A 27876-nucleotide genomic window follows, 5' to 3' on the forward strand; every position below is an offset into this window, starting at 1 on the left:
TTTGCCATTAAATTCAATGGCTACAAGATCCCAGACATAGTGGACTAGACTGAAATCTGTATGAGCACACTCATTTGTGAGCTCATTGTGCTATTGGGAAATGGCAGTTCAGGATAGCATTACAGAAGAATCCTGCAAACCCAGCAGAGAGATCCCTTAGCCAGGCGGCTGCCTGTGTGGAGCACCTGCTTGCCATGTGTAGCTGGCCATCACTCGCATTTGTAAAGAAGAATAATTCAGGAAGCGATACACTGCTAAGGAGTGTTTCTGAAATGAATCAGATGGTAGCATCATGTTGCTTTAACACATTGTCTTGCAGTTCCCCTGCCCTGTTTCCACCAATTACTAAATCCCAGAATGTCCTCAAGCATGGCCTGAAATATGGCCAGTTGCAAAGATACAAACTCATCTGCAGTTGTTCTCCTTTTTTGAATATATAGAGTCCCCGTGGGACAGCGAGACTGCTCAAAAATCTGCACATGGATATTAGCGCCCTAGGAGGTGGCTTCGAGTATGAGGTAAGAAAGAGCGTGTCCTTGGAATCGTCACGGGCATTTAGAAAGGAAATGGGTCACTTGAGATAGTAATGAGTGGCTGGATATTCCCAGGTGCACTAGGGGAATTTGGGGCTGAGTTGCTCTGCTGTTTGTTATTGTTCATATCATTTGCAGGATGGTGACTATGTTTGAAACTGGGCTTTGTAAGGGAGGTCCTAGGATTGTGTTTTTAAAATAAGGCTGATGAATTTACATTAGTTTGCATAAAAATAACTTTGTAGCATTGTAAAATAATTCGGTCGAACTTGCTGTTATTCAGGTTGTGTGTCAGTTTAACTTGTGAGCCCTTTGTTTTCACATTATCATTTTCTAAAAAATTCATTTTGGGGGATGAAATTTTCCTTGGTTGGTCTCTGTCCAAAGGTGAGTCTTTTTTTAAGTTTAAACAAAATCCAGTCAGACTTTCTTTGAGTTCTCTGCTTCTGGGGTAGGTAGATAAAATTCCTGTTTAAAAACCACAGTAAAAATTACCACACTCTCTTTGTCATGTAGGTAAATTTAAAAAATGGCTGAACTTTGAAACTGGGCATGTAAATAGTGCTAACTGATGTGCTTTTGTATAAGATTGAGTGAGTGAAAAAGACATACTGCGCATGCCCAGAAGAGTTTTTTTGGGTATGTGTCTGCTGAGATATTTAGAAGAGCATAATGGTATTTGACCCCCTCTGGAGCATTGCAGTCCATGTTTTCCCTGCCTGGCTTGATCAGGGTTTTGTAAGATCCTGGGTTTACTTCTCTCAAGTCAAGTGTGTGTGTGTGTGTGTGGGGGGGGGGGGGGGGATGTGTGTGTTTTTGGGGGGGACGCTATTTATCTGAGAGAATTAGTAAATGTCAATTGAAGTACACATGGCAGAATCTTCTAAAAGCTGTCAGTGCGTTAACATGAGAAACAGGAGAAGATGGCAGATTGTACCGTTTTATGGGTCAAAGGTTTTTGCTGTATTCTGCAAATTCTGAGTTTTCTTTTGGAAAAATAAGTCTGATCTCCTGTTGGTGAAAAATAGGTTGTAATTCACTTGAAGTCAGTGGAGTTGCACCTCTATAAACTGACCATCTCTATGCTAGGTTTTTCTTCCAAAAATGTCCCACTATTGCTTACAATGGTGCAGCTGCACCAGAGTTACCAATGTGGGGAGTTCATGTGCAGACAGAGCTCCTCCATTTGCTGATATTCTTAACGCAGCATTGTCTAGATCTCATCATTCTACCCAGGCATTTCCCTCCATGTTAATGGAACTTCAAGTGTGCACAGTTAAAACTAAGTCAATGAAGGGTCCCACAGCAATGATAGCTCTGCCCAGTTGTGCATCATGTATATTTCATGATGTACATTTATGGCATAAATGGATCCTAACCTACTCATTTCACCAGAAAAACTGGAATAGAAATACTACCTACGTGCAATGTGGCATAGTTGTTGTTATTCAGTTAAGAGACTTGTGCTTTCCAAGGCACAAATGAAAATGCAGTGCCTGCCGCAGGAAGCTTAAGACAGCCATGGATAATATGAGATACCCCAAGAGCATATGGGGCTGGAAGTCAGAATGGTTGTGGTTTTGTTCTTTGGTTTTATTTTTGAACTTTACCTCTTTGTCCTTCTTTTATAATGTCAGGGTCAGGTCGGGCATTGACTGTCCTGGATTAGCGTCTGTGGGTCTTCAGGAGAAGAAGATCTTTAGGAGGGATTGGAATGAGGAAAGTGAGGAAAGCAGCAAAACTTAGTGACCATCTGGATGTGAAGGGAGGAGGGGAGGCTAGAGGCCAAGATGACCCCAGGGTCGCAAGTCTGAGTGACTGGGGAGTTGTTGGGTAAAGGGGAAAAGGTGAGGGTTTGCAAGGAAAAACCAGAGCTTGGTTTTGGCCACGGTCGGGTCCAACTGAACTCTTGGGGGCACAGTTGGGTAGGCAGTGGAATTCATGCAGGTGGATATGTCACCCCAGAGGTATCGTATAGTGGGAGAAGATCTGAGGGCCAAGGACGGAACCATAGCCCCTTCTTGAGAGTTAAGGTTACAGCAGGAATGGCAGTATTTGCATTGGGCAGGATTTAATTTCATCTTTGCCTTTTCCAGTGAGTGAATAGAAGTAACATTCGTAAGTAAAATAACTAAATATGGAAATACGGAAACTATATTTCAGTGAGGTCCTCAGGTTTTTTTCCTCTTTTAAAAATACCACTCCAGCTTCATCATTCCTTTTGGCGAGTGTGTTCTGGTTCTATTGTTATGTGGAAACTGAGAGGAATATTGGCACATGGCCACTTTCTTTAGTGTAAGTGTAGAACCTTGGTCACTGCTCCCTTTTCTGGTGCACATAATTAACAGGACTCGGGGTTAGGATGACAAGGCAACAATGGTTTGTGTGTTGAAAGCAGTTTGTAGTGATTTTAGCCGTGCTGTTCCTGTGGGCATTAATCCCTTCAATGGTTTGTGTGTTGAAAGCAGTTTGTAGTGATTTTAGCCGTGCTGTTCCTGTGGGCATTAATCCCTTCTCACTGCTTTAAAAATTCTGCTCCAGCATCTGAGAGGCAAATTAATTGATTTTTAAAATGCTATGCAGTATTTTCATTATCCTTTTTCATGGCACATGAAAAGTAAGCTTTCGAATGCTTGCTGCGCTGGGCATAGTGTGCAAGGCAGCTTGTGTTAAATTGGATGTGAATAGGAAGGACCCAAGCTCTCCAGAACAACAAGAGGTCTGTTGGGACCCAGTTCGTCACGGAAATGTTAATGTGTCTAGGAACAGAGAGAGCGCTTAGCATTCCACTGCCATGGCAGGGCTTTGGGATCTGTTATGAAATGGCAGTTGCCCCCCGACAGCCAGACTGTCTCTTAAGAACTAGTAACCTAGATGGATGTTACCTTGAGGCCTGATGGGTTATTAATGTCCCACTGGAAATTACCATTCACGTTTAATGCCATAAGATGGCAGTAGGAAAACACTCCTGTTAGCCAGCTCTCTCTCTGCATCCCAAGCCCTTCTCTAGTTTTATTACAAAATCAAAAGGAAGCGAAGGTCCATAAAACAGGTCCCACAAAGGAGTGTGTGAGAAGTGACGGGATGAAGTGATAAGCCAGCTTGCCTACAGAGCTGGTAAAAATCCAGTCAGTGGATCCAAGACTGAGAATCTATATTTGGAGACACTACGTGATCGTTCTAGTGACATGCAGTGGTGCGGTGATGCTTGCTGGGAAAGGAGACTGCAAAGAATTGAATGAACTGGTCCAAAGAGAAGGAGAACTGGAAATAATTCATAGAAATCCCAGGGTGTTTTAAGGGGTGGAGCTGGAAGCTGAGTAACTAAATCTGGGGAAGAGGAGTGGGAAATCAAGCCAGTCAGATGTTGGAGAACTTGATTTGCTTTTCTTACATTTGTGCTCATGGAAACTCTCTTTTCTGGGGGTTGGGAGTAAGGAGGGTGAAGATGATGGGGTTTGAATTGTCATTGTTAAATATTCTCTGAACCGATCTTTGAGGGATTTCTGGGGTAATTGCAGCAAAGATTGTATTAACATGACTGGGAATACAAGAGTACTTCAAGCTATAATGGGAGAGGCCTGAAGGCTTCTGACTCTGGGTGACTGGAGAGAGAAAATTGTGCATGACATAGTAGCAAATCATTCTGTACCTCTAGCAGTTCAGGGAGCTTTGGTGCTCTGCATTCCAAAAAGGTCTGTCTGCAGGTAAACATTTGGAGTCACGTGGCCTATCTATACGATGGAACATTAAAATGCAGCGATTTTTTTAGCAGATGGAAATGTGTGAAAGGCGAGCAGTCTCCATAAATAAATGCAGCACAGTACAGTGTGCTAGTTTTGCATTAATGCAGAGACGTGTGTGCAGGAGCGAGTGTTGTGTGTTCCAAGGAAGTCACGTGACATCCATAAATCATCGGCAGTGTTGACTACCTTAAGGGTAAGAATAGATAAACTGTTCATTGCATTATTCTCTCCATTGTAGTGAAGAGCATGGTTAGCAACTTCTGTAACCACTAGCCTTCTCTTCGGGCCAGTGGAACAAGCCCCTGATGTAGCAAGCTCTTGGTAGAACAGTGAATTAATTGAGCTGACCAGCCGTTTGAAAAGCAGAAGCAGTAAAACATGCAGAGCATGTACAGCATGACGTTTGGGAATCCACGGTGGAGGGTCTTCTCAGTGTGTCTTACAAATTGGATCAGCTTTGCCCTTTCGGCCAAAGGTGAAGCTTACAGTAGCTGCTAACTATGGCAATGAATTCCTTTCAGATGAATGACCATGTATCCCCGTTTGGGATTGTCTCCATCATTACCCTTTCACTACCAGTGTAGCATCACATCCAGGATCTATCTCGGTAGAAGATATTGAGTTAGACAGTCTCTCCTGGCAGTCACCTTGGTAATCATAGAATATCAGGGTTGGAAGGGACCTCAGGAGGTATCTAGTTTAATCCCCTGCTCAAAGCACGACCAATCCCCAATTAAATCATTTTTTTTTTAAATTTTTAAAAAACCCCATACACTTCTCATGCCAGCTGAACCCCCTTCCACAACTAAGAATGGCAGCAGAATGCTAATTTCATTATATACAGAAAGACAACTTTAAGCAAAATGGACCCCCACCACGGTAGTGTAAATAGATCTACCCTCACAGTGCATGCTTTGGGCCACGGCACCCCTCCCTCAAGGCATCACAACTCCTAAGCATGTACCACAAGAATTTGTCTAGTTTTTACAAACTATCGATATGTACAGTTTATAACCCAGGATTTTCTAGCCGATAACCATATAGTAACAACACCGTACAAATTAAAAAAAAAATGCTTGAAACATAATCTGTTGCTGTCACTCAGAACTCTGTGAAAGTCTCAGGTGAAGCGGGTGATTTAAACGCAGCCGACACGCCGGACTCTCTTCTTGGCTTACATGTACATTATCTGTTTGTTCTAAAGTATCAAAATCAGTCCAGCTAGTTTTTAGGAGAGAGGAGACATCTCTCCAGGGTTTGAATACTACTAGGCCTCTGCTTTTCTTCCGGAAATGTAATTTCTCTTGTATTTAAATGGTATCAGTAAGAGAGATGTAAGCTGTGAAACTCCTTTTTGGGGAATGTTAATTGGTACTGTGTGGTGTGCAGGAGAAAGTAAACGAAATGCCTCTTACACCCCCAGTTCAGAGGGTTGGCAGCATCTGTGTGGTGTTCTGCTCTGCAGGGCAGCTGCAGGGCAGAGGAAGACAATTGTGGTACCCAGTTAGCCAGTGATACAGAACCTGGGCTCCAGCACCTACGGAATTCTGAAGATGAAGCTGGAAGTCTGAGAGAGATGACCAGTGGATCTCTGCTATCACTGGCTTGCATGATGTCTCTGAAGCTTTTCATGGTATAGAAAACAGTCATCTGCTAGTGCTGCGATAAAGCACCAGATTGTTGTTTTTCTGGTGGTTAAAATGTTGCATGGAAAAGATTTATCAACCTGAACAGCAAATGGGAAAGCTTTCCAGGCTAACATTGCAGATCCTACACTGCTTTGTGTGCTTGTCTTCCCAGGAACAACCCAAATTTGAGAGTCTGGCTTCAAACAACAAAAGCCAAAGAGCTCACATTTTAGAAGATTTTTGTATATCAAATGTTTGTTTTTTGTTAAAGCTAAATTCCCAGCATTCTGCCCTTTTGTGTTAAACTTGTTTAAATGCAAACAACAAGCAGCATTGCTGCATTGTTTTTCATGGTGAGTAGCAATTCAGCTTTAGTGATTGTTGCTTATAGTGATCAGTCATCTCTGTGTATCATGGATTACTCTATGAAATCCAATTCCATTGGTATTAGTGTGTTTGCTCCAGATTTATGCTGATCAGTGGGGCATTCAATTTATATGATAGGGAGGAATTTCACACCATTCAGAGTGTGAGTCAGCTGTAGGTAAATTATCTTGCAGCTTGTGGGAGGACCAGCTAGAGCCAGTTACTACCTGACTGACTTGCGATAGCACCGAAATGCCTGGTAAAATTTGCCCTGCCCTGGCAGAATGGGAGATTTTGCATCTCTGCTTGCATCTAATTTGCATGTTCACTATTTTATAGAACAGCATGTAATCATTCAGATATAAATATTCAGACTTATGAACAGACTTATGAACAGCCTTGCATAAGTCTGTTCTTACAACCCTTCTGAGCCACTCCAGTGCGTCATGTAAACTTGCCTAAAGAGAAGTCTCTTATGTACATGACCTGTAGTGTAGACACTCTAGTGAATGCAGAGGGGAGTTGTTTGTGTTCATCAAAGGGAAGAATATACCTGTTTTTAGCTTAGTTTTGTTCTAGGAGTGGAGAAGGATCATGTTGGGTGTGTGTACACTACTGCACAGTAAAATACCCTATGAAATGAGAATGGAAAGGAGCGACCATCGCTAGACAGCAGCCATTCTTAAAAGTTAAGTATCTTGGCTGTTTAGTGGTGAAACTAACGAATTCCAAAATGGACTCACTTATGTGATGCATCAATCAGTGACCAATCTCTGCTGACGCAGTAACATCCAGGAATGAGAGAAACTTATTCAGGACTGGGAGTCCGATGTCAGGGAAACATGAAAATATAAATTTCTTCTTGCATGTCAAACGCATTCTTGAGCCCTCACGTCCCTTTGAAAAGCCCTGTAGAGGTGACCAATGCTAGTGGTGCATTTGTAAGACTGTGTTAACGGAGCCCTGAACTGAAGTAGGTTCAAGCTTTCATTTTTGTCACTTGGCAAATTGATGGTGACCCACTGAAATGCAGTTATGATGCAGTGTTTGGGGGAGACTATCCAGTGATTTGATTTTGCTCTCCCCAATTCAGCTAATAAATCTCCTGAGTCCTGCTGAATTCCCTCATCTGAATGGCAGCCTGCTAGGCATCCTTTCAGTATCTTGGCATTCTGGGCTTCAGAGCGACACTGTTCCAGCGACACCTTGGTAAAAATACCCAGAGAAAATGTGCCGTTTGCGTACAGTACAAACTGTACCAAGGCTTTAGCTAAAGCCTTCGACAAGTCACCACAGCATTAATAAAACAGTGAGAAACTAAGACCTGTCAGAGACGCGGTTTGCATGCTGATGAGGGAACCTTTCCCAGCTTTCTCCTGGGGGTTGTACTTTTTGTTGTGAGTTTCCCGAGCTGCCTGGCTGCCGTGAGATGCTGCTGAAGCTTTGGATGACTAAGCTTGTTCAGATCATGTTTTCCAAGTCTAATATGCCCTGTTCAGTGGGCCTTAGGCTAGACTAGCTCCTTTGCTCTTATCGGTATACCTTTGTCCGTTTTAGTCTCATTCTGGGCCTGAAGATTGTGGGTTCGAATCCTACGTCTGTTCTTGGCCCGGCGCCGAAGGTGGACAATGCAGTGGGCATCTCCTGTTTACCTGGCCTAGGTGACAGCTCCAGGCAGAAGTTGGGAAAAAAAAACAATAACGATCTCTATTTTTCAAACTGCCTTCTCTTATTAAACCGATTGCAATGTCCAGGGCTGTGTGTGAGTGCTAGTGAGGGGCATGTAATGACTACAGCATCAGTCACTAACTTGCACACCTTGGGATCCGTAGGGTATGAAAGCAGAATTCCAACCCTAAGAGACGAGGACACTCATCACAATGAGGTTCCTTTTCTCAAAGAGTGGGATAAATTAAACAAATTCAAACTGGCCTTGCTGAAGTCACCCAAAGCTTTGTGATTCCTTGTCCTCCTGTAGGAGAATGCAGACCCGCTTTGGTACAAAGGATCCTCCCAGAGAAGGGGCAAAGCAGGAGCGCTAGGTAGCTCTAATTGTGTTTAATTTGCTGCCTAGAAGGAGTCCTTGAAAGTGAGTCACGCTGAAGAAAGTCAAGCGTTTCCCTTGGATTCTGATGGTGTGCGCCCTCCAACTCCGGACAAACTGCTTAACAGTGATGCTGACAGCAGCCTGTGTGGTCTGAAGAAAGAGGAGCCCAATGGGAAACCCATGGGGAATGAACTGTTAGAAAAGGAAGATACCGATGTAGAAGATGCAGTTTCTGTAGCTTATGAACAGTCAGGAACTCCGGGGGAAAGGACAGCGGAGGGGACAAATGTGGTCAGCAGTCAAGGGCATCCCGTAGCTGCATCTCCAGATGTTAGAGCTGCTGAGACAGATCAGATGGAAAGTGTGGCTGTCACCATTGACACCATGTCTGTCAATGAAAAGATTGTAACTGGAATGAGGGAAGAAGCAGCTGATCTGAAAAGCGACAGCAAGCTGGATGCTGGCAAAGTAAGAAATCTGCCTGCCTGGGCAGAACTTGTTGTGAGAACTGCCGCCTGCAGCCTCCACTGCTTTGTAAGGCCCTCACTCAGGAGAGCACTTTAAGCATGTGCTTAAATCCCATTGACTGCAATAGGACTTGGCATGGACTTAAAGTGAAGCATGTGTGTAAGTGCTTTCCTAGTAGTAATGCATTCCTGAATTGCGGTGCAAGTGCTCTACAAATTCCTAGTTTTGTCTCTAGAAAACCCCTTCTTTAATGCACATAAGAAGTGCTGTCCAGAGCATCCAACAGGCATAGACCCTCAACTGAGAGACACATTCCAAATCTTAGAAGAGAAATAAGACTCAGGTTTCAGTGCTGCCATCTGTAGTAAGTAAGCTGGTTTTTACAGCACCTGATCGCTTTCTTTGACAGGGTAACAAGCCTTGTGGATAGCAGGGAAGTGCTAGATGTGGTTTATCAATAAGGCTTTTGATACTGCCTTGCATGACCTTCTCATAAACTAGGGGAAATACAACCTAGACGGAGCTACTATGAGGTGGGTGCATAACTGATTGGAAAACCATTCCCAGAGAGTAGTTATCAGTGGTTCCCAGTCATGCTGGAAGGGCATATCAATGGGGTCCCACAGGGATCAGTTCTGGGTCTGGTTCTGTTCAATATCTTTATAAGTGATTTAGATAAAGGCATAGAGAGTACACTTATAAAGTTTGTGGATGAAACCAAGCTGGGAGGGGTTGCAAGTACTTGGGAGGATAGGATTAAAATTTAAAATGATTTGGACAAACTGGAGAAATGGTCTGAAGTAAATAGGATGAAATTCAATAAAGACAAATGCAAAGTACTCCACTTCGGAAGGAACAATCAGTTGCACGCATACAAAATGGGAAATGACTGCCCAGGAAGGAGTACGGCCGAAAGGGATCTGGGGGTCATAGTGGATCACAAGCTAAACATGGGTCCACAATGTAACACTGTTGCAAAAAAAAAAAAAGCAAACAGTCTGGTTGTATTAGCAGGAGTGTTGTAGGCAAGACCCAAGAAATAGTTCTTCCGCTCTACTCTGCACTGATTAGGCCTCAACTGCAGTATTGTGTCCGGTTCTGGGCAACACATTTCAGGCAAGATGTGGACAAATTGGAGAAAGTTCAGAGAAGAGCAACAAAAATGATTAAAGTTCTAGAAAACATGACCTATGAGGGAAGATTGGGGGGGGGGGGGAATGGGTTTGTTTAGTCTGGAGAAGAGTAGACTGAGGGGAGGACATAAAAGGTTACAAGGAGAAGGGAGAAAAATTGTTCACTGAAAACAGGAGAAGAAGCAATGGGCTTAACTTGCAGCAAAGGAGGTTTAGGTTGGACATTAGGAAAAACTTCCTGTCAGAGTGGTTAAGCACAGGAATAAATTGCCTAGGGAGGTTGTGGAATCTCCATCATTGGAGGTTTTTAAGAGCAGGTTGGACAAACACCTGACAGGGATGGTCTAGATAATACTTAGTCCTGCCCTGAGTGCAGGGGACTGGACTAGATGACCTCTCAAGGTCCTTCCCAGTCCTATGATTCTATCCTATGTTCGCACCATGCCCAGCTGTCAGAGGTTTCTCTTGGTTTGTTGAGAGATGGGGGGGAAATGTATAAAATAAGTTACCAGTTCCGATATTTACAGGTCCAAGGAAGGATGCTGAAGGGAGGGTGTGAGGCTAGAGGGGACCAAGCCTCTGGGGGTTGGTGCCAGATGTGGATTGACTCTGCAGAATGTGATACCTTCTGGTACACACATCACATTTCCCACCATTCTTCCATTGAGACCCCAGAAAGCAGCCAAGCCAATAAGCAAGGTGTTTTACAGTGCAGTCTCTGAGAGTCAGAGCCTGAAGTGCTCCCATTCCAGCAGGGTGTGTTAACTCTCTGCCCCCTGGAGTTGGGTCCAAACAGATGCACAGTGTCCAGTCCATAGACAGCATATCCCAAAAGGCTAATTCCTCCCCAGTCTGGCTCAGGTTCATAAAGTTAAGCATGTGTGTAAGTTTTGCAGCACTGGGGCATAGGGCTCATTCCTGTACACTCTTACCCCCAGGAGTTGAACTTGCTGCTGAGCATAGCCCTTTTAAAGACCAGGTGCTGCTCACGGTGGTAGATGCTACGGTTGTGGTGTGTTCCAGGCATTCAGGGTAATGTGGGGTCTCGAGTGGGAGAAATAGAGAAGCTAGGTACGAGGCTTGAGCTGGGAGCCAGAGCAGCAGGCTGGACTTGGGGAGGGAATAATGGTCAGAATTGGCAGTGGTTGGAGTTGTGAAGAGCTTTGCAGGAGAAGTGGAGGAGCTTAAGCTCTGTATGGACGCCGTTCATCAGGGATGTCCAAATGTTGTGGAGACAATCTGAAGAGCACTTCTTTACCCTCTCCAACCCCTCCTCCTTCCAAAAGCCCTTTCTCTCTGCAAAGTGGTGTCTTGTGCTTGTCTGTGGGTGTCACCTTTAGAAATGCCTTTCGTGTAGTGTCTAAGAAACCTGGGCATGTCTCTGTGGTATGTACAGATTGGATTTGTTTTCCTAGTACCGGTAGGTCTGCTTTGTGCTGGAAATGGCCATGCGACCAATAAACATGCGAACACACAGACCGTAATGTAACCGTATTGATTTTGGGTTTTTAAAGGAGTCCGAGGCCAGTGAGCACGTGAAAGAATTGCAGGTTTCTGACCGTTCGGATCATGAGCTGCTTCGTCTGACGGTGAGTCCTCGGGCATCGACCTTGTGTTCCTCTATGAGCACTCAGCAAATGAGCCCCTCAAGCCTCCTGCAGTCCCTATCCCTATCTCCCCACTGCTGGGAAAGCACTTCACAGGGTGGCCCAAACCAACACGATATTTTGCACTTGCCGAGCCTTGCTTCCAGGGGTCTCCAAACACGTTTTAAAGGCTTGGCTCAGTAGAACTCCATTCCACTGCTGGGGAAACCCAGACCACAAGGACTGAGGTCCCGCTGTGAGTCAGTGGTAGAGTTGGGAATGGAACCCAGCTCTGATTCTGGGGATATTCAGAGCTGTGAGCCCTTGTGTTACCCCTCTGCCTCTGCACATGTGAGCTTTGCTGGAGATTGGACTGTGTATCAGCTCCCTGCCTCACCAGCAAACTCCTCTAGGCTCTCGCAGCCCAAACCTCGCCTGGCAGGTAGCAGTCAGCGAACTCCAGTCCCTGAGCTCCTCCGAGACGGTTCTCTTCAACACACAGACTCTGTCACCATTCATTCACAGAGGATATTACGTTTTCTGCTCTGTTAAAGTGTCGTCATATTGCAACTTATTAACGTAACTGGGGTATACGCACCCCTTCCTTCAAACACAGCACTGAGTTGGTTTATAGCAAAAATAAAGCAAGTTCATGAACAAAAGGACACAGGTTAAGTGATATCAGTTAGTTGGGATAAAGGTAGAAATGGTTACACGCAATTAAAAGTGAAAACAAAAAGGCTAAAACTTAATCTACCAAGATTACAGTCTTTGTTCAAGATGTTTTCTCTCACCTACAGTCTGTTTTCCAGATTTTACTGGCCAGGGTCCATCACGGAGCTCAGACTGCTTAAAATCAGAATGGCCAAACTGGGTCAGACCAATGGTCCATCTAGTTCAGTATCCTGTCATCCAACAGTGGCCAGTGCCAGGTGCTTCAAAGGAAATGAACAGAACAGGGCAATTATCAAGTGATCCATCCCCCATTGTCCAGACCCAGCATCTGGCAGTCAGAGGTTTAGAGACACTGAGAGCATAGGGTTGCATCCCTGACCATCTTAGCTAATAGCCATTGATGGACCTGTCTTCCTTTAATATGTCTAGTTCTTTTTTTAATCCAGTTCTAGTTTTGGCCTTCACAACATCCCCCGGCAATGAGTTCCACAGGTTGACTGTGCATTGTGTAAAGAAGTACTTCCTTTTGTTTGTTTTAAACATGCTGCCCCTTCATTTTGTTGGGTGACCCCTGGTTCTTGTGTTATGTGAAGGGGAAATAACGCTTCCCTGTTCACTTTCTTCACACCAGTCGTGATTTTATAGACCTCTATTATATCCCCCTTAGTCAGCTCTTTTCCAAGCTAAAAGTCCCAGTCTTTTTAATCTCTCCTCATACGGAAGCTGTTCCATACCCCTAGTCATTTTTGTTGCCCTTGTCTGTACCTTTTCTATTTCTAATGTATCTTTTCTGAGATGATGTGACCAGAACTGCATATCCCTGGCTGTGGTAGGTCTGTGCCCTGACTCCCGGGGATCTCTGTTAGAACCTGAAACCAGCCCCTTCTCCTTATTTTTTCTTTTAGGACTTTGGTTTCCAAAGTCGGATCTCCGAGCAGGTCCTGGATATGGGTATTCTTTCTGCTGCTCTGGACAGCCCCAAGGTTGAGGTGAGTGGTGGCTGTGCGGTCAGCGATAGAGCTGTGGATGGGGGATAATGTGCTCTGCAGAGGAGGATGACACTGGCACTTGTTCTGAGCTTCTCACATGAGGCTGTACGAAGGGAAACGGAAGTGCAGTGTGGAGGCCACGCAGTGAGTAGTGGCAGAGCTGGGCTTAGAACCACAGTCTGCTTGAGCCCTGGTGCAGTGCCCTGTCCATGCTGAATGCAAACCACAGCTAAATGCAGAGACAGCTGCACTATGCTCCTTGGCTGGAAAGCTAGTTCCCGTTTAGAGCCAGCGTACACATACTTTGTAGTGTCTCTGTATGGGCGTGTTGCCTTTCTTTGGGTCCTCTTTCTCTGGTGATTGTTGGTGGGACGGGGAGTGTATTTTATATTTTCCTGCTCTGTGTGCGTGTGTGTGTGCGTGTGTGTGTGCGTGTGTTTCTCTTTTTTCTCCTAAGCGGATGGGTGGGATTTGGATAATGGAAAACGATGGCAGGGGAAAAATAAACAAGTCTTCCAAGAAAACCAGAGGCTGACTTGCTCGGACAGATGTCAGTACGAAGAGGCTCAGGCCTCTTACATTTTTTGGGGGTGTTGCCTAATTTGTTGGGAAAATGAGACCCTCTCTCTGGGTCAGTGTGGCATGTGAACAGAGGTGTGGGTTTGTGGTGTGGCGAGTGTGTGCAGTTGCCCCATCCAGGAAGTGACTGAATGAGGGCAGTTCTGGTTGAAGGAGGTTTCTGTGCATCTGGAGGTTTTAGCTGTGTCTCTCCAGTTTGTTACCAAGCCAATTTTTCAGCCCCCACAAGCCAATTTTACCTCCCCCACCGTACAAGGTAAGCCTGGCAGTGCGTCAGTTGAAGGAGTGCGCTGCACTGTGTGTCAGTAAGCATTGGGTCAAGGCTCCAGCTGGGGTTTACTCAGCCTTGATCTGATTGTAAGTGAGTCGATCAGCCTAGAGGAAGACACCCCAAGTGACAAACTCGCCACCTGTCTGGCAGAGAGTAGATCCAGTTTGCTTAGGTGGCGTTTGGAGAATACACCTGTCCTCTTGTGCTTAATAATGAAGATAATCAGGTGTGAAAGGAAAACAAAATATGTGCCTGCTGTATATTTTCCCCCCTCCTTTTTGCTACAGCATAAGTATCATGCATACAAATTCCTCGTTGGATCAGACACATTATGAGTTTATTACAGCCTTGTCTCGAGGAAAGAGAGGTGGGTTTGAAATGGTGCCCCCTGCAGAACTGCAGCTGGTCCTTTTTGTCGAGAGAGGATGGTTTCAAATGACACTTCTGCTTGGTTAGAATGTGTTTATTTCTACATAAGGGGCTTGCTTTTGCTTTGGCAAAAGATCCTGTTTCTTGAAATAAAATGTCTTATGTGACAGCTGAGCGACCAGTGTTCGGGTTTGAGTTTCCCAGTGAATACCCTGTGTTGGGATCTGCAGTAGATGAGCTCAGTGGCTCAGCAGAGGCCGCGCTGTCTGTTGTCTAGAGCGAGGGACTGGGCTCCCGCACTCACGATGAATAAGGCACTGCACTCTCCCCACCTTGCCCCCGAATCCTCCTTTTATAGATGGGGCTAACTCCTGCCTGGAAGGAGGGTAGAACGCTCTGGTGTTTGCCAAGGGCTTGGAGATCTCCGATGAACAGGGCCGGCTCCAGGTACCAGCTTGGCAAGCAGGTGCTTGGGGCGGCCACTCCGGAGAGGGGCGGCAGATCCAGCTATTCGGCGGACGGTCCCTCACTCCCTCTCGGAGCGAAGGACCTTCCGCCGAATTGTCGCCGCAGATCGCGATCGCGGCTTTTTTTTTTTTTTTTTTTGGCTGCTTGGGGCGGTGAAAACCCTGGAGCCGGCCCTGCTGATAAAGATTTGATATAGACTGGAAATATTTTTCCTGGCCCTCTCTTTAGGGCTGGAAGGGAGGGGAGGTCTCCTCTGTAGGATGATGATGATGATGTTTTTCATTTGACTCTGAGAACAGCCGTATTCATATCGGTCTGATCTATACTAGCATTTTCCCTCCTGGTGTTCCCATTATTGCTACACCTGGCTCCGCTCCAGCAGTGCAGCTAGAGTGGACCAGGGGCCCCGGCCCCAGCCATGTTAACCCTTTGCTGTCTAGACTGGCTCTGAGCAGGCTTAGAGGACACCGGGTTTAAGCTGCTGACATTCGGCTCCACCAGTGAAGCTGCATCAACGGTAGCAATAGCGGTAAAAGGCTAATCTAGAAACAGGCACAGGGCCTGACCGAATTCCCTTTGAAGTCAATGGGAATCTTTATCTTGCCTTCTTTGGGCTTTGATGGTGCCCTTAGAAAGGAATTGGGCTAGATTTACCTCTTGAAGAACAGCTTGTCGATTCTTCTCCCCTTCTGTCTCACCCTCAATGTTGTGTTTCATCCTGAGTGTGAGCGGTTTCACAGCTCTGCGTCCCAGCAGAACAGGAGACCAGACTAATAATACCACTTCACTCTTATCCAGGATCCCCACAGGACACTACTGAGGTAGGGGAAGGGGAAGGGACTTGCCCAGGGTCACACAGTGAGTCAGTGGCAGAATCAGGATTTAAACCCTAGACCTCCTGACTCCCAGCCCCCTGCTCAATCCACTAGCCCAAAGCCAGCCCCAGGGCTAGAACTCTGATGCCCTGCGGAAGACACAGGCTAACCCCAGCTTTTAAAAATGAACCTGAAGCAGTTCCTTTAATCGCAGTGTCAAGGGGTGCAGGTCGCTCCGGTTAGAGAGAAAGAGACCAAGTGAGAGCCAGGTGGCAGCCATCAGTGTAGGCTCCCCACCAATGACCCTAGTAGGGGAACAAGATCTTCCTAGGAATAAAAATAGCCGTTTGTGCTTTCAAAGGTGACCGTAACGGATCCCATCTGGAGCCAGAGGATGTTTGCTGAGCTGCCCGGTTCTTGGGACCTGAAGCCATTAATTGCTTGGGGCAGGAGAGAGGGAGCTGCCTAGGAGAGGTCTGACTGGGTTGATGTGATGAGATGTGACAGCACTAGCAGGGAATCCTTCTGCTCACTGCTCTACTAGAAATTTGCATAAATCATTGCTATTTATAATTTCATTTTTTTTAAATGTTGGCCCTGCCCCTTGGTGCACTTCCATATGGCAAAGTCACCGCCTCAGCTCCTGAGCGCTCAGCCACCAATGAGTGTGCGGGAAGCCTCCGATCGAAAGATGGGCTGTTAACACTTTCCCTCCCAGAGGGGCACTCCCCTCACAGGAGCGACAGCTGGATTGCAGGGAGGCCTTAGGTCCAGGACGTGTAGCCTTTAACAGACCTTGCCTTGCCTTCCCTGGGTGGAGGGGGAGGCTGTTTCTGATGCCCTAGCCTTGTTCTCATCTGTTGGCCTCGTTGGATTGGTTCTTTATCTGAGACTGAGTTGTCTGCTTCTCACCCCCCCCACCCCCTTATGTTCCTAGGCAGCTTTTAAACTTGCAGGCTCCCTGGTTTCCTCTCTGCCGTGCCAGAAGCTCCCCACTGTCCTTTGGCAATTGTGCAAGGCTGGCAGCAGCAGTCACTCCTAGTGGATGCTAGCGAGGGAGCCTTCCTGCCCCAGAGTCCCAAGGGCATTCCCTGTGAGAGGGCAATTTGTCTCCATGCGGTGGGGTCTGACTCCGCCTGTACGCACCTGAGCCTGGCCCCTCATGATCTGATGCTGTCCTGGAGAGAAGCCATGGCGTAGGACTGAGTCAGGAGTGGGAGTCTGTTCCCAGCTCAGCCACTCACTCCTGCTGTGAATTTGGCCCGTCATTTCACTTCTGCGTCTCTGTTTCCCTTCCTGTAAAATTGGGCTAGGAACTCAGGCCAACATTTTCAAAAGTGACAAGTGGTTTTGGTGCCCGACTTGACTTTCCAAGGCTGAGCCCCCGCTCTCTGAAAACCTTTTCAGATGTCTCAACTTGGACCCCAAAATCACTAGAGAGTTCAAAGCAGCTTGCAAGGGTGCAGTTAGGTTGATTAGTGTTTGTAAAGCTCTTTGAGGTCTTTTGTGCACCAGAGAAGGACAGAGCATTTTGATTTTAGCAATTGCTTGGACGGTTTTCTGAGGGCCAGTTTGTTTGCTGCTTCGGTGTGGTGCTCAGCTACAGGGACAAAGCAGCACAGGCTTCCCTCATCTCTTCTGCAGAACGACTGTAAATTCTCAAGAGTAATGGAGTCTGCAAACCCCACACCGTTTGCTTTTACCTGCAGGCCCAGGGGCTGGGAGAAGAGGAAAAGGACCAAAGCAAAGCCAGCTTAGAAGGAGAGCAAAGCAAAAGAACCAAAGCTGCTGAGAGGTATGGTATAAACAGGCCAGTACTACAAACGATGGATGTAGAGGTCTAGATCCCCACTGCTCTCCTATCCAGCCTATACCTGAGGCTATTGTTGTGTGATCATTGCAACCCCTGCAGGAATCCCCCTGTTAAGCTGTAGAAACCCTGGGGTGTTTATCTTAAGGTCCTTTCCTTCCGTCTTTCACTTTCTTTTCTTCTCTTCTCTTTTCCCTCTCCCCTGCTGTCTCAGCCGGTTCAGTGCTGCTTCAGGCCTCTGGCTGGGTAGGCAAGCAAACGATGTACCTTTCATCTCCCCGAAAACTCCACCAGAGAGAGAGAGTCAACTTCTTGTTTCCCTTAAGGCTATTTGGCTTTTCTCTAAGGCTAGGAAACTTTTCTTTTCTTCTATGTTGCTGACCTGGGTGAATATAGCTAACATTTTGGCAGTCCTATCAGGATGCTCTGGACTAGTTCAAATCTTCGTTGTGGCTCATGGCATTTAACTATGGGAGACTCAGTCACTATGTTGCTGGCACAGAGGTGCCCGAGGCAAAGCAACAGGGGTTCGTTGCCCGGCGTGCTTCGCGCCAATAAACACACTGGGGTGGAGAAACAATCAAAGGTTTATTTGAGATCTCAAAGTGGTGCAAGGAGACAGGCAAATCTCAAATCGAGCACACAGAACAAAGCAGCTTCTCTCTTCTTATACTTTACAATCAAGCCCCCACCTCTTTCCCCCTGCACCACCATCCCCACTCCCCCTCCCTTCTCTACCGAAGACATGTTTATACATTTAAGCCGTTAAGTCATTCTAGGGCTATAAATCTAGCTTGTTAGTAACATTCCTCTAAACAATCATTGGGTCTTATTTACTCTAGTTTACCACCCCTCCTCCAGCTAGAAACATGCAAACCTCATCATTATTGCTTAGGACCTGGTTATAAGCAAGGTTGTAATAGGTAACTGGCTATTTACACATTCCAATTCCTGTCCTTGGCTTTTAAGGCTGCTTAGAATTAAACATGGAAGAACAGAGTTTAAACATGGAAGAACTCTGGTTCATATATAGGCCTAATGACGTCATCAACTACATATCACTTTTCAGATTATTCAGGGTCTGAAGCAGCCCCTCCCAGTCCACTTTATACTGGGCCTGTTGGAATATCGGTTCTGTGCAGCTAGCTTATCAGTGGCTAAATGCTCTCCGGTGACAGGCCGGCTCCCTGTTAATGACAATGGATGAGTCCAGCCCTGACCTAAGTGGGCCCAATTCCGTTTATTTCCATGAGCGTACATTCCTACAGCAGGCAGAATGGACCCAGTGTCCATACTAGACTATCTTGTGTCCTGGTCTATTGAAGCTTTAATTCTGGAGAGCAACATTTACTATCCCAGGAACAATCTGGGCATCCTAACACTTAGTTACTGCAGGGACTGGAAGACTTGTTTGTTTGTTTTTCTATTTGTGGTGACAAGTTTAAAAATACAGAAATGTTCTGACCAAAGCAGCTCAGGCTTCCCCCAAGTCTCTCCTGGGAGCTGTAGAATGTTTTGTTTACAGAGGAAATGTGTGTTAGACACCTAATCTCCATGTGTAGTTTCATAGTATTCTGGTGTGTTGGGCAATTGGGAACCACGGTCCTGTGCCCCAGTGCTGAAGATGGCCCTGTTCCAAAAAGGATGAGGGAGAGACTGATCTGCAGTAGTCCTTACGACCTGCCGTAGACACTGGTGAACCCTGTGCACTTGTGCTCGGAGATGCTGCTCATATGAAGGCTCCCTGAAAACACATCTTCTGTGCAGCAAACATCTTATCGCTCTATACCTGCTTCCCAGAGCTGTGTGTTCACTCGCTTCATTCCTCCTCTCCGCTGGTAAAGCGGCTTTGTACTTGTCTAGTGTCTCTTGTCTTTCTGCCTCTAAGATGCTGTAGGGCTGCAGATATGGGCATGCCTGCCAGTATTTCCAGCTGTAGTTCAGATACAGTGTAGATGTTGCTAATGGGGTTGGTTTGTCTTCAAATATGCTTTGGGAAATTCTCCAAGGACTTGGAGAAGAAGGGAAATTTTCCTTGGAAGGGATTCAGCATTTAGAGATTGACAGACACTTACTTATACCCCAGTCACCTATTAGTCTTTCAATGCTTGCAACTCCTACGCTGGTTTGGATGATGGAAGGGAGCTGTTGTTTTGCCCTTAGGCAACAACAGAGTTGGACTAACCAACTGGTACCCTTGGCAGGTATGCAGTGGTGTTGCAGATGTGTGCACCCCTCACTTTGGCTTTGCATCCTGGTCTCCCTCCATCCTGTTTAAATGGAGCAAGCAGTGGAGTCCACTTTTCACTAATCTGTTATTCTGTTACCTTTTTACTGCTGCAAAGTGAGAGGGACCAGCGCTCCTTCGGTGCTTGCGAAATGGCCGAAGAGAAGTGTTTAAGTTTAAAGAACGCCAGCCAGGAAGAGACTGCTGCCCTGGAGCAAAAGGAGGGATCACTGGATAGTCTGACCAATCCGGAGGAGCCTGCAGCCACTCATCAGGCGTAAGGGCTCAAATTAAATTCCTCTGGCGCTCTGAGCAGGAGAGGTCTTGCCTTCTTGAATGCTGTTCTCGTATGTGACCCCTGCTGAATGTGAAGATGTGGCTTGGTGCTTTCAGTTGAGATTCTCAATCAGCACTGGGAGAATGAGTTTAAAACCAAGAGCACTTCAGTGTGCAGCTCCTAGGTGCACATGTTCCTAAGGCGCTGTTTTGCTGCCAGTCCTGCAACCAATAGCCCAGTGTGTCAATTGTCTGTATTAGGGAAAATGAAGTAGCTGCTGTTCTTGCCCAGCCATTGGGCCTTATAGAGTCAGGCTTCATGATCTAATTACTGAGAGTTAGAAAATTCAGGTTAGGAGTTAGATTATCAGGTTCATTCCTAGGCAGTGCAGAAATGATTGAAGCAAGATTTGCTCACTTCCTGCTTGGAAGAGAGCACTTCAGCCTCTCTTGTGGTTAGAAAGGCCAACCATGCCCATCTAGGTTTATGCCAGAGAGCTGATTCCTCAAAGTATAACTGCTGATCACTACCAAGACCAGAGCCACAAGTATCAAATGCATTTTACTGCCATCCATGAACGGTGGACTGCATCTTGGCTTGTGTTATCTGGTGAGATCACCGCCCGAGCTGGTAGAACTAGAGTCCCCAATAAAGGCCAGTGGTTCATCGCTTACTAAACTGGTGGCCTTTGCTGTCAGGTGCCTGCAGTCCTACCACAGCAACAGATCTTGGTGGAAACAGTCTTGCAGATTTTTGTGCCTGTACTGAAAAAAACACCAGGTGTAACTGGGCAGAACTGGTGGTGCCCTCACAGGGTACACGCAACTTCGAGACAGTCTGTGGTCACTGGTAGGGAAGTGTGAGGGTGACTCAGTGCCATGTCCAGGAAAATACCTGCCTTGAAAAACAGGGAATAGTTTGTATAAATGCTTTTAAAAAAAGAAAATTGAGGTAGGAGGGGTGGAAAATGACACCAAGGAGCTTGGAGTGTTGTCTAGCTCAGGATGATAAGCTCCACCTGTTTGCTTTGGGCATTGTTACATGTAGCGTTGGCATGGGCAATGTATTGGGAGGTCCCACGGCAGTATTAGGAGTGCATGATTTATCTATAGCCCCAAGGACCCCCCACCCCATGCTGCTCGCTTTCTCTGTAGTGGTTGCACCCTTTTTCTGGTGTCACTGATGTTGCTGAATTCCCTGTTCCCCGGCAGCGTCGCGGAACCTCTGCCTCAGTTCAGCGGTGTCAGAGCATGCCAAGGCCTGCAGCTTTCGATCTCGCCACCCAGGAAGCAGAATTTCATTTTGTACCTACACCAGTGCAGTTTTTTTCCCCCTTGAGCCTCTTTCAGGCCTCATAACTTTGCTGCCCTTTGAAAAAGCTTAATTAGAAACAGATTGGTTTTCTATTGAATTTTTGGAGATCCTATTGCTTTCTATTACCGGAGGCTGGCAAGCTTCCAGCACATTTATATAACTGATTCAGAAAAATACCTCATCCATAAGTAGCGTGTTTGTTTGAGCCAGACACTGGTTGGTTTGCTTTAGCTGGGGAAGGGGTGAAGCTGGCTAAGTAAAATAACCAGTCCCCAATCCCGCAGTCCCGGTATAAACAACGCTCCCATTGCAGGCAATGGGAATGCATGCAGATTGCAGAATCGGGTGACTAGACAAATGAAGAGAAGGCAGAGCTCTCTCTGAAAATACAGGTGCCGTGGAAAGAGTGCCATTTTTGTGCATGGTACTTGTGTATTTAAAGAGCCCTGGTTTTGACCTGGTAAGCTCAAGCGGGGTTATTACTGAATTACATTTTCTTTTTAAACTCGTGACTTTTTCGGTTTTCCTTTTTCTCCCCCCATCCCCATGATTGCTATTCACCAGAATATTTGTGGGGAAGCCTCAGCTTTTTCCTCTTACAAGCAGACTTCCTGCTGACTCATGCCACAACTCATCTTCCTTTAACTATAAACATGAGCCCACTGCATAGGCGGTGAGCTCATTTGTGGAGAAGAGAGAGAGCCAGACTTTCCAAAGACATTGGCTGCTGGGCTCTTTCGAACATGTGGCCTTACAAGCATGTGTTGTCCCAACACGTGGCCTTTCTGCATTAGCACAGTGGGAAGGTGCTGCTGCCGGAACTGGTGGAAGCTCACCTCATCCAGACACCAGTGCTCCCCCGGCTTGAAGAGGCGAGAAAGAAACTCTTCTCCCTTGCCCTCTTTTGCACAAGCTTGAGGACCAGGGGGTCCTTGTGAAGATCAGCAAATTCAGGTGGTGGCTGGATGAGAAGGGGAGAACCCCTGGCTTCCATTCCCCCAGTGTTTCAATGTAGGTAGTCCCATCAGAAGCCCCGCAGCTGTGGGGGGGTGGGGCAGGGAGGAAAGCAGTCACTTAGGTAGCCTCAGTATCCGGAGGCTGATCTTTACCCTTTCCACCAAGGAGGCTGTGCTGTGTGTCCGTTCGAGAAGCTGAGGCAGGAAGAGGGGAAGCTGCTTTCCTAGGTCACTCAGCATGGCAGCAGCAAAGCCAGGACTAGAATCCAGCTCTCCCGAGTCGCTGTCGTGTTTGGTTTAATGGTTTTTTTAGAGGCATTGCTGTGGTGCTGTGCCCAGTGATAGCTGAGCAGTGTGTCCTTGCTGCTTCCCAAGCAAGAAAGCTGCCTTTGGTCACAATCCAGCCAAGCTGAGAGAGGGTATGCAGGAGCTTTTTCATCCCTCTCTCTGCGTAACGTTTGTCTGAATGCGTTCTCATTCTGCTTGAGTGAAGAAGCCTGAGTTTCAGAGCCCCGAGCTTCCTCTGAGGTCCTCACCTCGAGTGTCCTTCCAGGGTTATAGATAAATCACTGACTAGTTAATTACCTGTACCAGGGACTTTGCTGCCCAAGCAAACCAGATTAGATCTCGGGGCATGGCAGAGATCAGGAAGAACATTGAGATGTTTCCCCTACCCTTGTCTGAATTAGTCTGGCACTTCAGTTAATCGCCTTCTGCCTGTCCTCTGTAGCACCGGTGCAGTCCTGTCAAACCTCCTGCTTGTTTTCTAATGTCCCCTGTGACCTGAGGCCTCCTCCCACAGTGTTACCTGGCCAGTGAGAGGGCTGGCATTGCATCGTGAGCTGGCAAGGAGCCCTCTGTGTGCTTTGTGGTTGGGGGATCTGGGGTCCCTTGGCAGAACCCTAATGACTGGAGCAGCTCACTGGCTGGCGCTAACTTTGCCAACCTCGTGTATAGGTTACTGAACTGGAGGGGCAAGGTTTGTGTTCACGGGCTTTTCTCTTTGTTCTTGTTTTCTTGTGGCCCCTTTAGACGAAGGTCCGGTGGCCTTGTACCAGCTCAGGTGCTCTGAGTTTGGCCAATTAAGCGGGCATGGCAACACTTGGGGCTATAAAGGATCAGGGTGAATCAGAGAGGGAGGAGGTCCTCGAGGAGAGTTGTAGGAGGTTCCTGGGGGAAAGCTGAAGGCAGGAGAGGGGTTTGCCAGTTGACCTCCCCAAGGCTGAGACAAGGGCTGGAGTGCTGGTGCTGAAGGCAGCAAAAAAGCAGAGGGCCTGCTCACTTCTAAGCCAAAGAGCTGCAGCTGAGGGCCGGAGAGGGCTGACGGCTGGCAAGCAGCGGAGGGGCTTACCCACTGACCTCTCCACACTGGAGAGCTGGACCCAGGGGACCAGTGAGGGGGCCCAGGGGCGCGTTGGGCGCTCCCTGGTGCGGATGATCTCCCAGCAGAGAGGCTGAGGGGTTCCCATTGGGAAGAGTGCATTGCAGTCCAGCTGTCCTGGCAGAAGGACAGGAGAGGACCGAAGAAGAAGCTGGGTGTGGTGGAAGATGGCAGAGTGCAGTAAGTGCTAAGTCAATGGACTAGCTATTGTGGGACTTTAAGGGACCCTGTGCACTGGAGGTGGCAAACGGTCTGCCTTTTGGGGCTTTTGTTCCGGACCGTTTGCGTGATGTTTTAATAATAAACTGGCCCCTAGGAGGGGTTTTTCTGAGGCAAGAGAGTTTGTGTGACGTTACGGGGACTACAAAAACAACAAGGAGTCTGGTGGCACCTTAAAGACTAACAGATTTATTTGGGCATAAGCTTTCGTGGGTAAAAACCTCACTTCTTCAGATGCATAGAGTGAAAGTTACAGATGCAGGCATTATATACTGACACATGGAGAGCAGGGAGTTACTTCGCAAGTGGAGAACCAGTGTTGACAGGGCCAATACAATCAGGGTGGATGTAGTTCACTCCCAATAATAGATGAGGAGGTGTCAATTCCAGGAGAGGAAAAGCTGCTTCTGTAATGAGCCAGCCACTCCCAGTCCCTATTCAAGCCCAGATTAATGGTGTTAAATGGTGTTACGGGGACTGTGAAGGAGGGAAGCTGAGGCAGGCTGCCTGTTTGGCTGTAGCTTGCCACAGGAGGGCGTCTGGGGCTGCTTTATGAAGCCATGTGTTCCACCTGGAGTTCTGCTTACCCTTCCTCCCTGCTGCCTGAGCCGACTGTGAGGCTTAGCCACTGCCCTGTTTCCTGCGTATGCCAGAGGTATTCTGTGGGTCTGTTTTTCACGACAGAATAATTGTTCCCCAGAGAAGAACAGGAGTACTTGTGGCACCTTAGAGACTAGTCGGAGACGGCGAAAGTAGGATTCTAGGTCACCGCAGAACTGTATCATGTTCGTGGGTCTGGAGGGACAAAAGGAGAGGCCCCGAGATAGGACAGACTCTTCTGCTGGGCTAAGAGAATAGCTGGAAAGATTAACAATATTGTTGGGTGGGGTAAGGGAGCTACTGTTGTGGCTCCTTGTGGCATGTAGCAGTTTAGATAGTTTAGTGTCCTTTTTCTTTTGTAGAGAAGCAAAGTTTGTGTTGTAAATGGCTTGTCTAGTTTTTGTAAAGTCTAGCCATGAGGAAGTTTGTGTGGAAGGTTGGTTTTTCATGAGAGTATCCAGTTTTGAGAGTTCAGTCTTAATCTTTCCCTGTTTGCTGTATAGGATGTTGATCAGGTGGTTTCGCAGTTTCTTTGAGAGTGTGTGGCACAATCTCTTAGCATAGTCTGTGTGATATGTAGATGGTAATGGATTTTTTACCTTTAGTCTTTTGGTATGATGTCCATCTGTTTGCATTTGGAAAGGAAGATGATGTCTGTCTGTATCGGTACGAGTTTTTTCATGAAGTTGATGGATTTCCACTCCATACGGCTAAATGCAGTGCCTTGCATAATGTTCCCCAGAGGTTAGTCTGTTTTCCTGCCCATTCAGCCGAGACCTTTCTGGCCTATATGGAAACAAAAGGCAGCTGCCAAATCCTGCTGCTCTACATGAGCCATTCTCCGAGCCCTGGCCCAACGGGCCCGTAGAACATATGCTGTCATACTAGAGTCACTGCATGAAACGGCTGCTTAGCGCGTTTGGCCTTTCTGAGTGAGCCCATTGTTCTCCAGGCCGTGCTGAGACTCTGCCTCTTCCCTTGTTACTACTTGCTGTCTGTATTCCAGTAGTACCCGGAAGCTCCAATTGTGGCTCCATTGTCACCAAGCACTTTTCCCCCAGCCTGACCCTCGTGCACTGAGGTTCTGGCACATCTTGCAAGCGAAGTGATGGGCCAGTACAGAACAGGAGTAGGCGACATCCAAGGAATACCTAGATGCTACAGGAGATGGGGTCCTTCCCTGCCTCAGTATTGGATTCAATCAGTGGTGCTTGGGGACTCTTGCTGGAGGTGCTGTCTTTGGAAGGAAATATAAAACTCATGCCCTGGCCGCATGTCATTTATACTTGTCGAGAGCTTTCTTTGTAAGAGTTGTGGTATTAACCCTGCTGTGCTGCTGGTTAAATTCCAGCTTGGTAATGACATGCTGCCTCCCTGAATTCCCCCTGCAGTCCCAACTGGATACAAAGCAAGTGGTGTAATCGCATACAGAGGGTTGGGGTGGGAGAATGGCTCAGTTCTCCAGTCATGCTGAGAGGAACATCAAGAGGATAAGTTGTGTGGCGAAGCACATTCCATTTCTCCCCTGCCCCAGTGCTTGCACCCTTCTTCATCCCTTGTCCTGCAGAGCTGGTCAGCAGCTGCTGTGCTCCAGTCCAGAGGTGGCTACATACCAGTGGTAGTGGCAGTGATTTCTGTGTATCCCCTCCCTACCTCACCGAGGTGTACTTAGGGGTGCTTAGCTGGCATTTTACATGGCTTTGAGATCCTTGCAGGGTAGGTGGAGTGGTACTGTTCTCATTGCATTAGCCAGTTCTCTGTTATCCTGTTTTAAAGACTGCTTTTTTTTTTCTTTCTGGCAGACAACTTGGGGAGGAAATCAAACAAGTGGTGTCCTTGAACTGGCCTTCTGCAGAATCCCTGGAGGAAATAGCCAGGGAGCAGGAGCAGGAGCTGGAGCAAGAAAAAATGCGTTTACTGCAAGCAAAGGAGAAGAAGGTTCAGCGATTCCAGGAGGAGTTGAGGCAAGAGGAGGAGGAAGAAGCTCAAATGCTTCATCAGCAGAAAGAAAAGTCCCTCCGGTAATTTCCTTTCATACTCTAACTCCTCCCGCAGCCCCCAAACCTTCCCCTGCTGTGACTCCTTGCTGGAGGCCCCATGCTTGTGCTGTACCACAGTCTGCCATCCCTGTGATCTTGAGGTGTCTGCAAGCCACTGCGTCTCCTGTGGAAAGAGACTGGTGCCGCTTTGCCAATGCCTTGGATGCAGGGGACTGGGCTGGGATTTTTGGGTGGAGACGAATGAGGGACTCGTTTTGCCTCCTCAGGCTCTGTGCTGTGCGTCTCACGGACAAGAACGTTCTGCCATAAACACGGCTTATGGACACGATGTAAATCCTTGGCATGTATGTGTAGTGTGCGCATGTGTATGTGTGTGGGCAAAGCTCTCAGTCTTCCCAGTGTAGAGCAGGGAGCCTTTTCCTCCTAGGCCAGCAGGAAGAGCTGTGATCCGATACAAATGTCACTTTCAGCATATGCACCTGTCTCTCAGGTTGTAAACCTGGGTAAAGTATCCTTCTCTGTGCTCAGTGGTTTACAGCGTGGCAGATGTTCAAGCCTAGGCTAAGTGGCGGTGATAGATTTGGAAATTGGAGCATCAGGGCACACGGGGTTACTCTAGGAGTGCCACATGCTGAATTCCCAGGTACTTCAGAACAAGGCTTTTAGGAGCGGGGAATGTGGCCAGTTATACGTCAAAGCCCGGTCAGGCTGCATGGGCTTGAAGGTTATCCAGGGAGCTGAACCGTGTCAGAAGCTTCAGGTTCTCTGTTTAAAACTTTCAGTGGTGCTTCTACACTCAGCCTCTGGGTCGTGTTTGTGCTGGTTCTGTTAAACATGCTCCTCGCAGTGTGCTGCGCAGGCCACGTAGCATCTTCCCGGGCAGTGCTGTGGGGAATCAGAGAAATGTCAGGCTGGAAGGCACCGCAAGAGACCATTGAGTGCAGTCCCCTGCTCTGAGGCAGGATCAAGTGAACCCAGACCATCCCTGACCAGTGTTTGTCCAGCCTGTTCTTAAAAACCTCCAGTGACGGGGATTCCACAGCCTCCCTTGGAGCCTGTTCCAGAGCTGAACTCCCCTTAGTTAGACGGCTTTTCCCAATATCTAACCTGTATCTCCCTTGCCGCAGATTAACCCGATTACTTCTTGTCCTGCCTTCAGTGGACATGGAGAACTGCCCTCTTTTTATAACAGCCCTTAATTTATTTGAAGACTGTTCTCCGGTCCCCCTCAGTCGTCTGTGCTCAAGACTAAACATGCCGAGTTTTTTTTTAACTTTTCCTCATAGGTCAAATTTTTTTAAAACCTTTTATCATTTTTGTTGCTCTCCTCGGACTCTCTCCATATTATCCACTTTTTTCTTAAAGTGTGGTGCCGAGAACTGGACACAGCACTCCATCTGAGGCCTCGCCAGTGCCTAG

At 47.2% G+C, this 27876-nt stretch overlaps 1 protein-coding gene across 1 annotated transcript in view; it reads left to right on the forward strand.

The window, feature by feature from the left end:
- CEP164 (centrosomal protein 164) overlaps nucleotides 1-27876 on the forward strand; it is a 66171-nt gene that overhangs the window by 11198 nt on the left and 27097 nt on the right. The window contains exons 7-13 of the mRNA XM_065417178.1: nucleotides 441-518; nucleotides 8348-8788; nucleotides 11436-11510; nucleotides 13088-13171; nucleotides 17383-17468; nucleotides 19829-19987; nucleotides 26260-26478. Of these exons, the coding sequence (XP_065273250.1) occupies nucleotides 441-518; nucleotides 8348-8788; nucleotides 11436-11510; nucleotides 13088-13171; nucleotides 17383-17468; nucleotides 19829-19987; nucleotides 26260-26478 (1142 nt within the window). The remainder of the gene's footprint in view (nucleotides 1-440; nucleotides 519-8347; nucleotides 8789-11435; nucleotides 11511-13087; nucleotides 13172-17382; nucleotides 17469-19828; nucleotides 19988-26259; nucleotides 26479-27876) is intronic.

The sequence above is a fragment of the Emys orbicularis genome, chromosome 15, assembly GCF_028017835.1.
Source record: "Emys orbicularis isolate rEmyOrb1 chromosome 15, rEmyOrb1.hap1, whole genome shotgun sequence".
In the NCBI taxonomy this organism is placed as follows: domain Eukaryota; kingdom Metazoa; phylum Chordata; order Testudines; family Emydidae; genus Emys; species Emys orbicularis.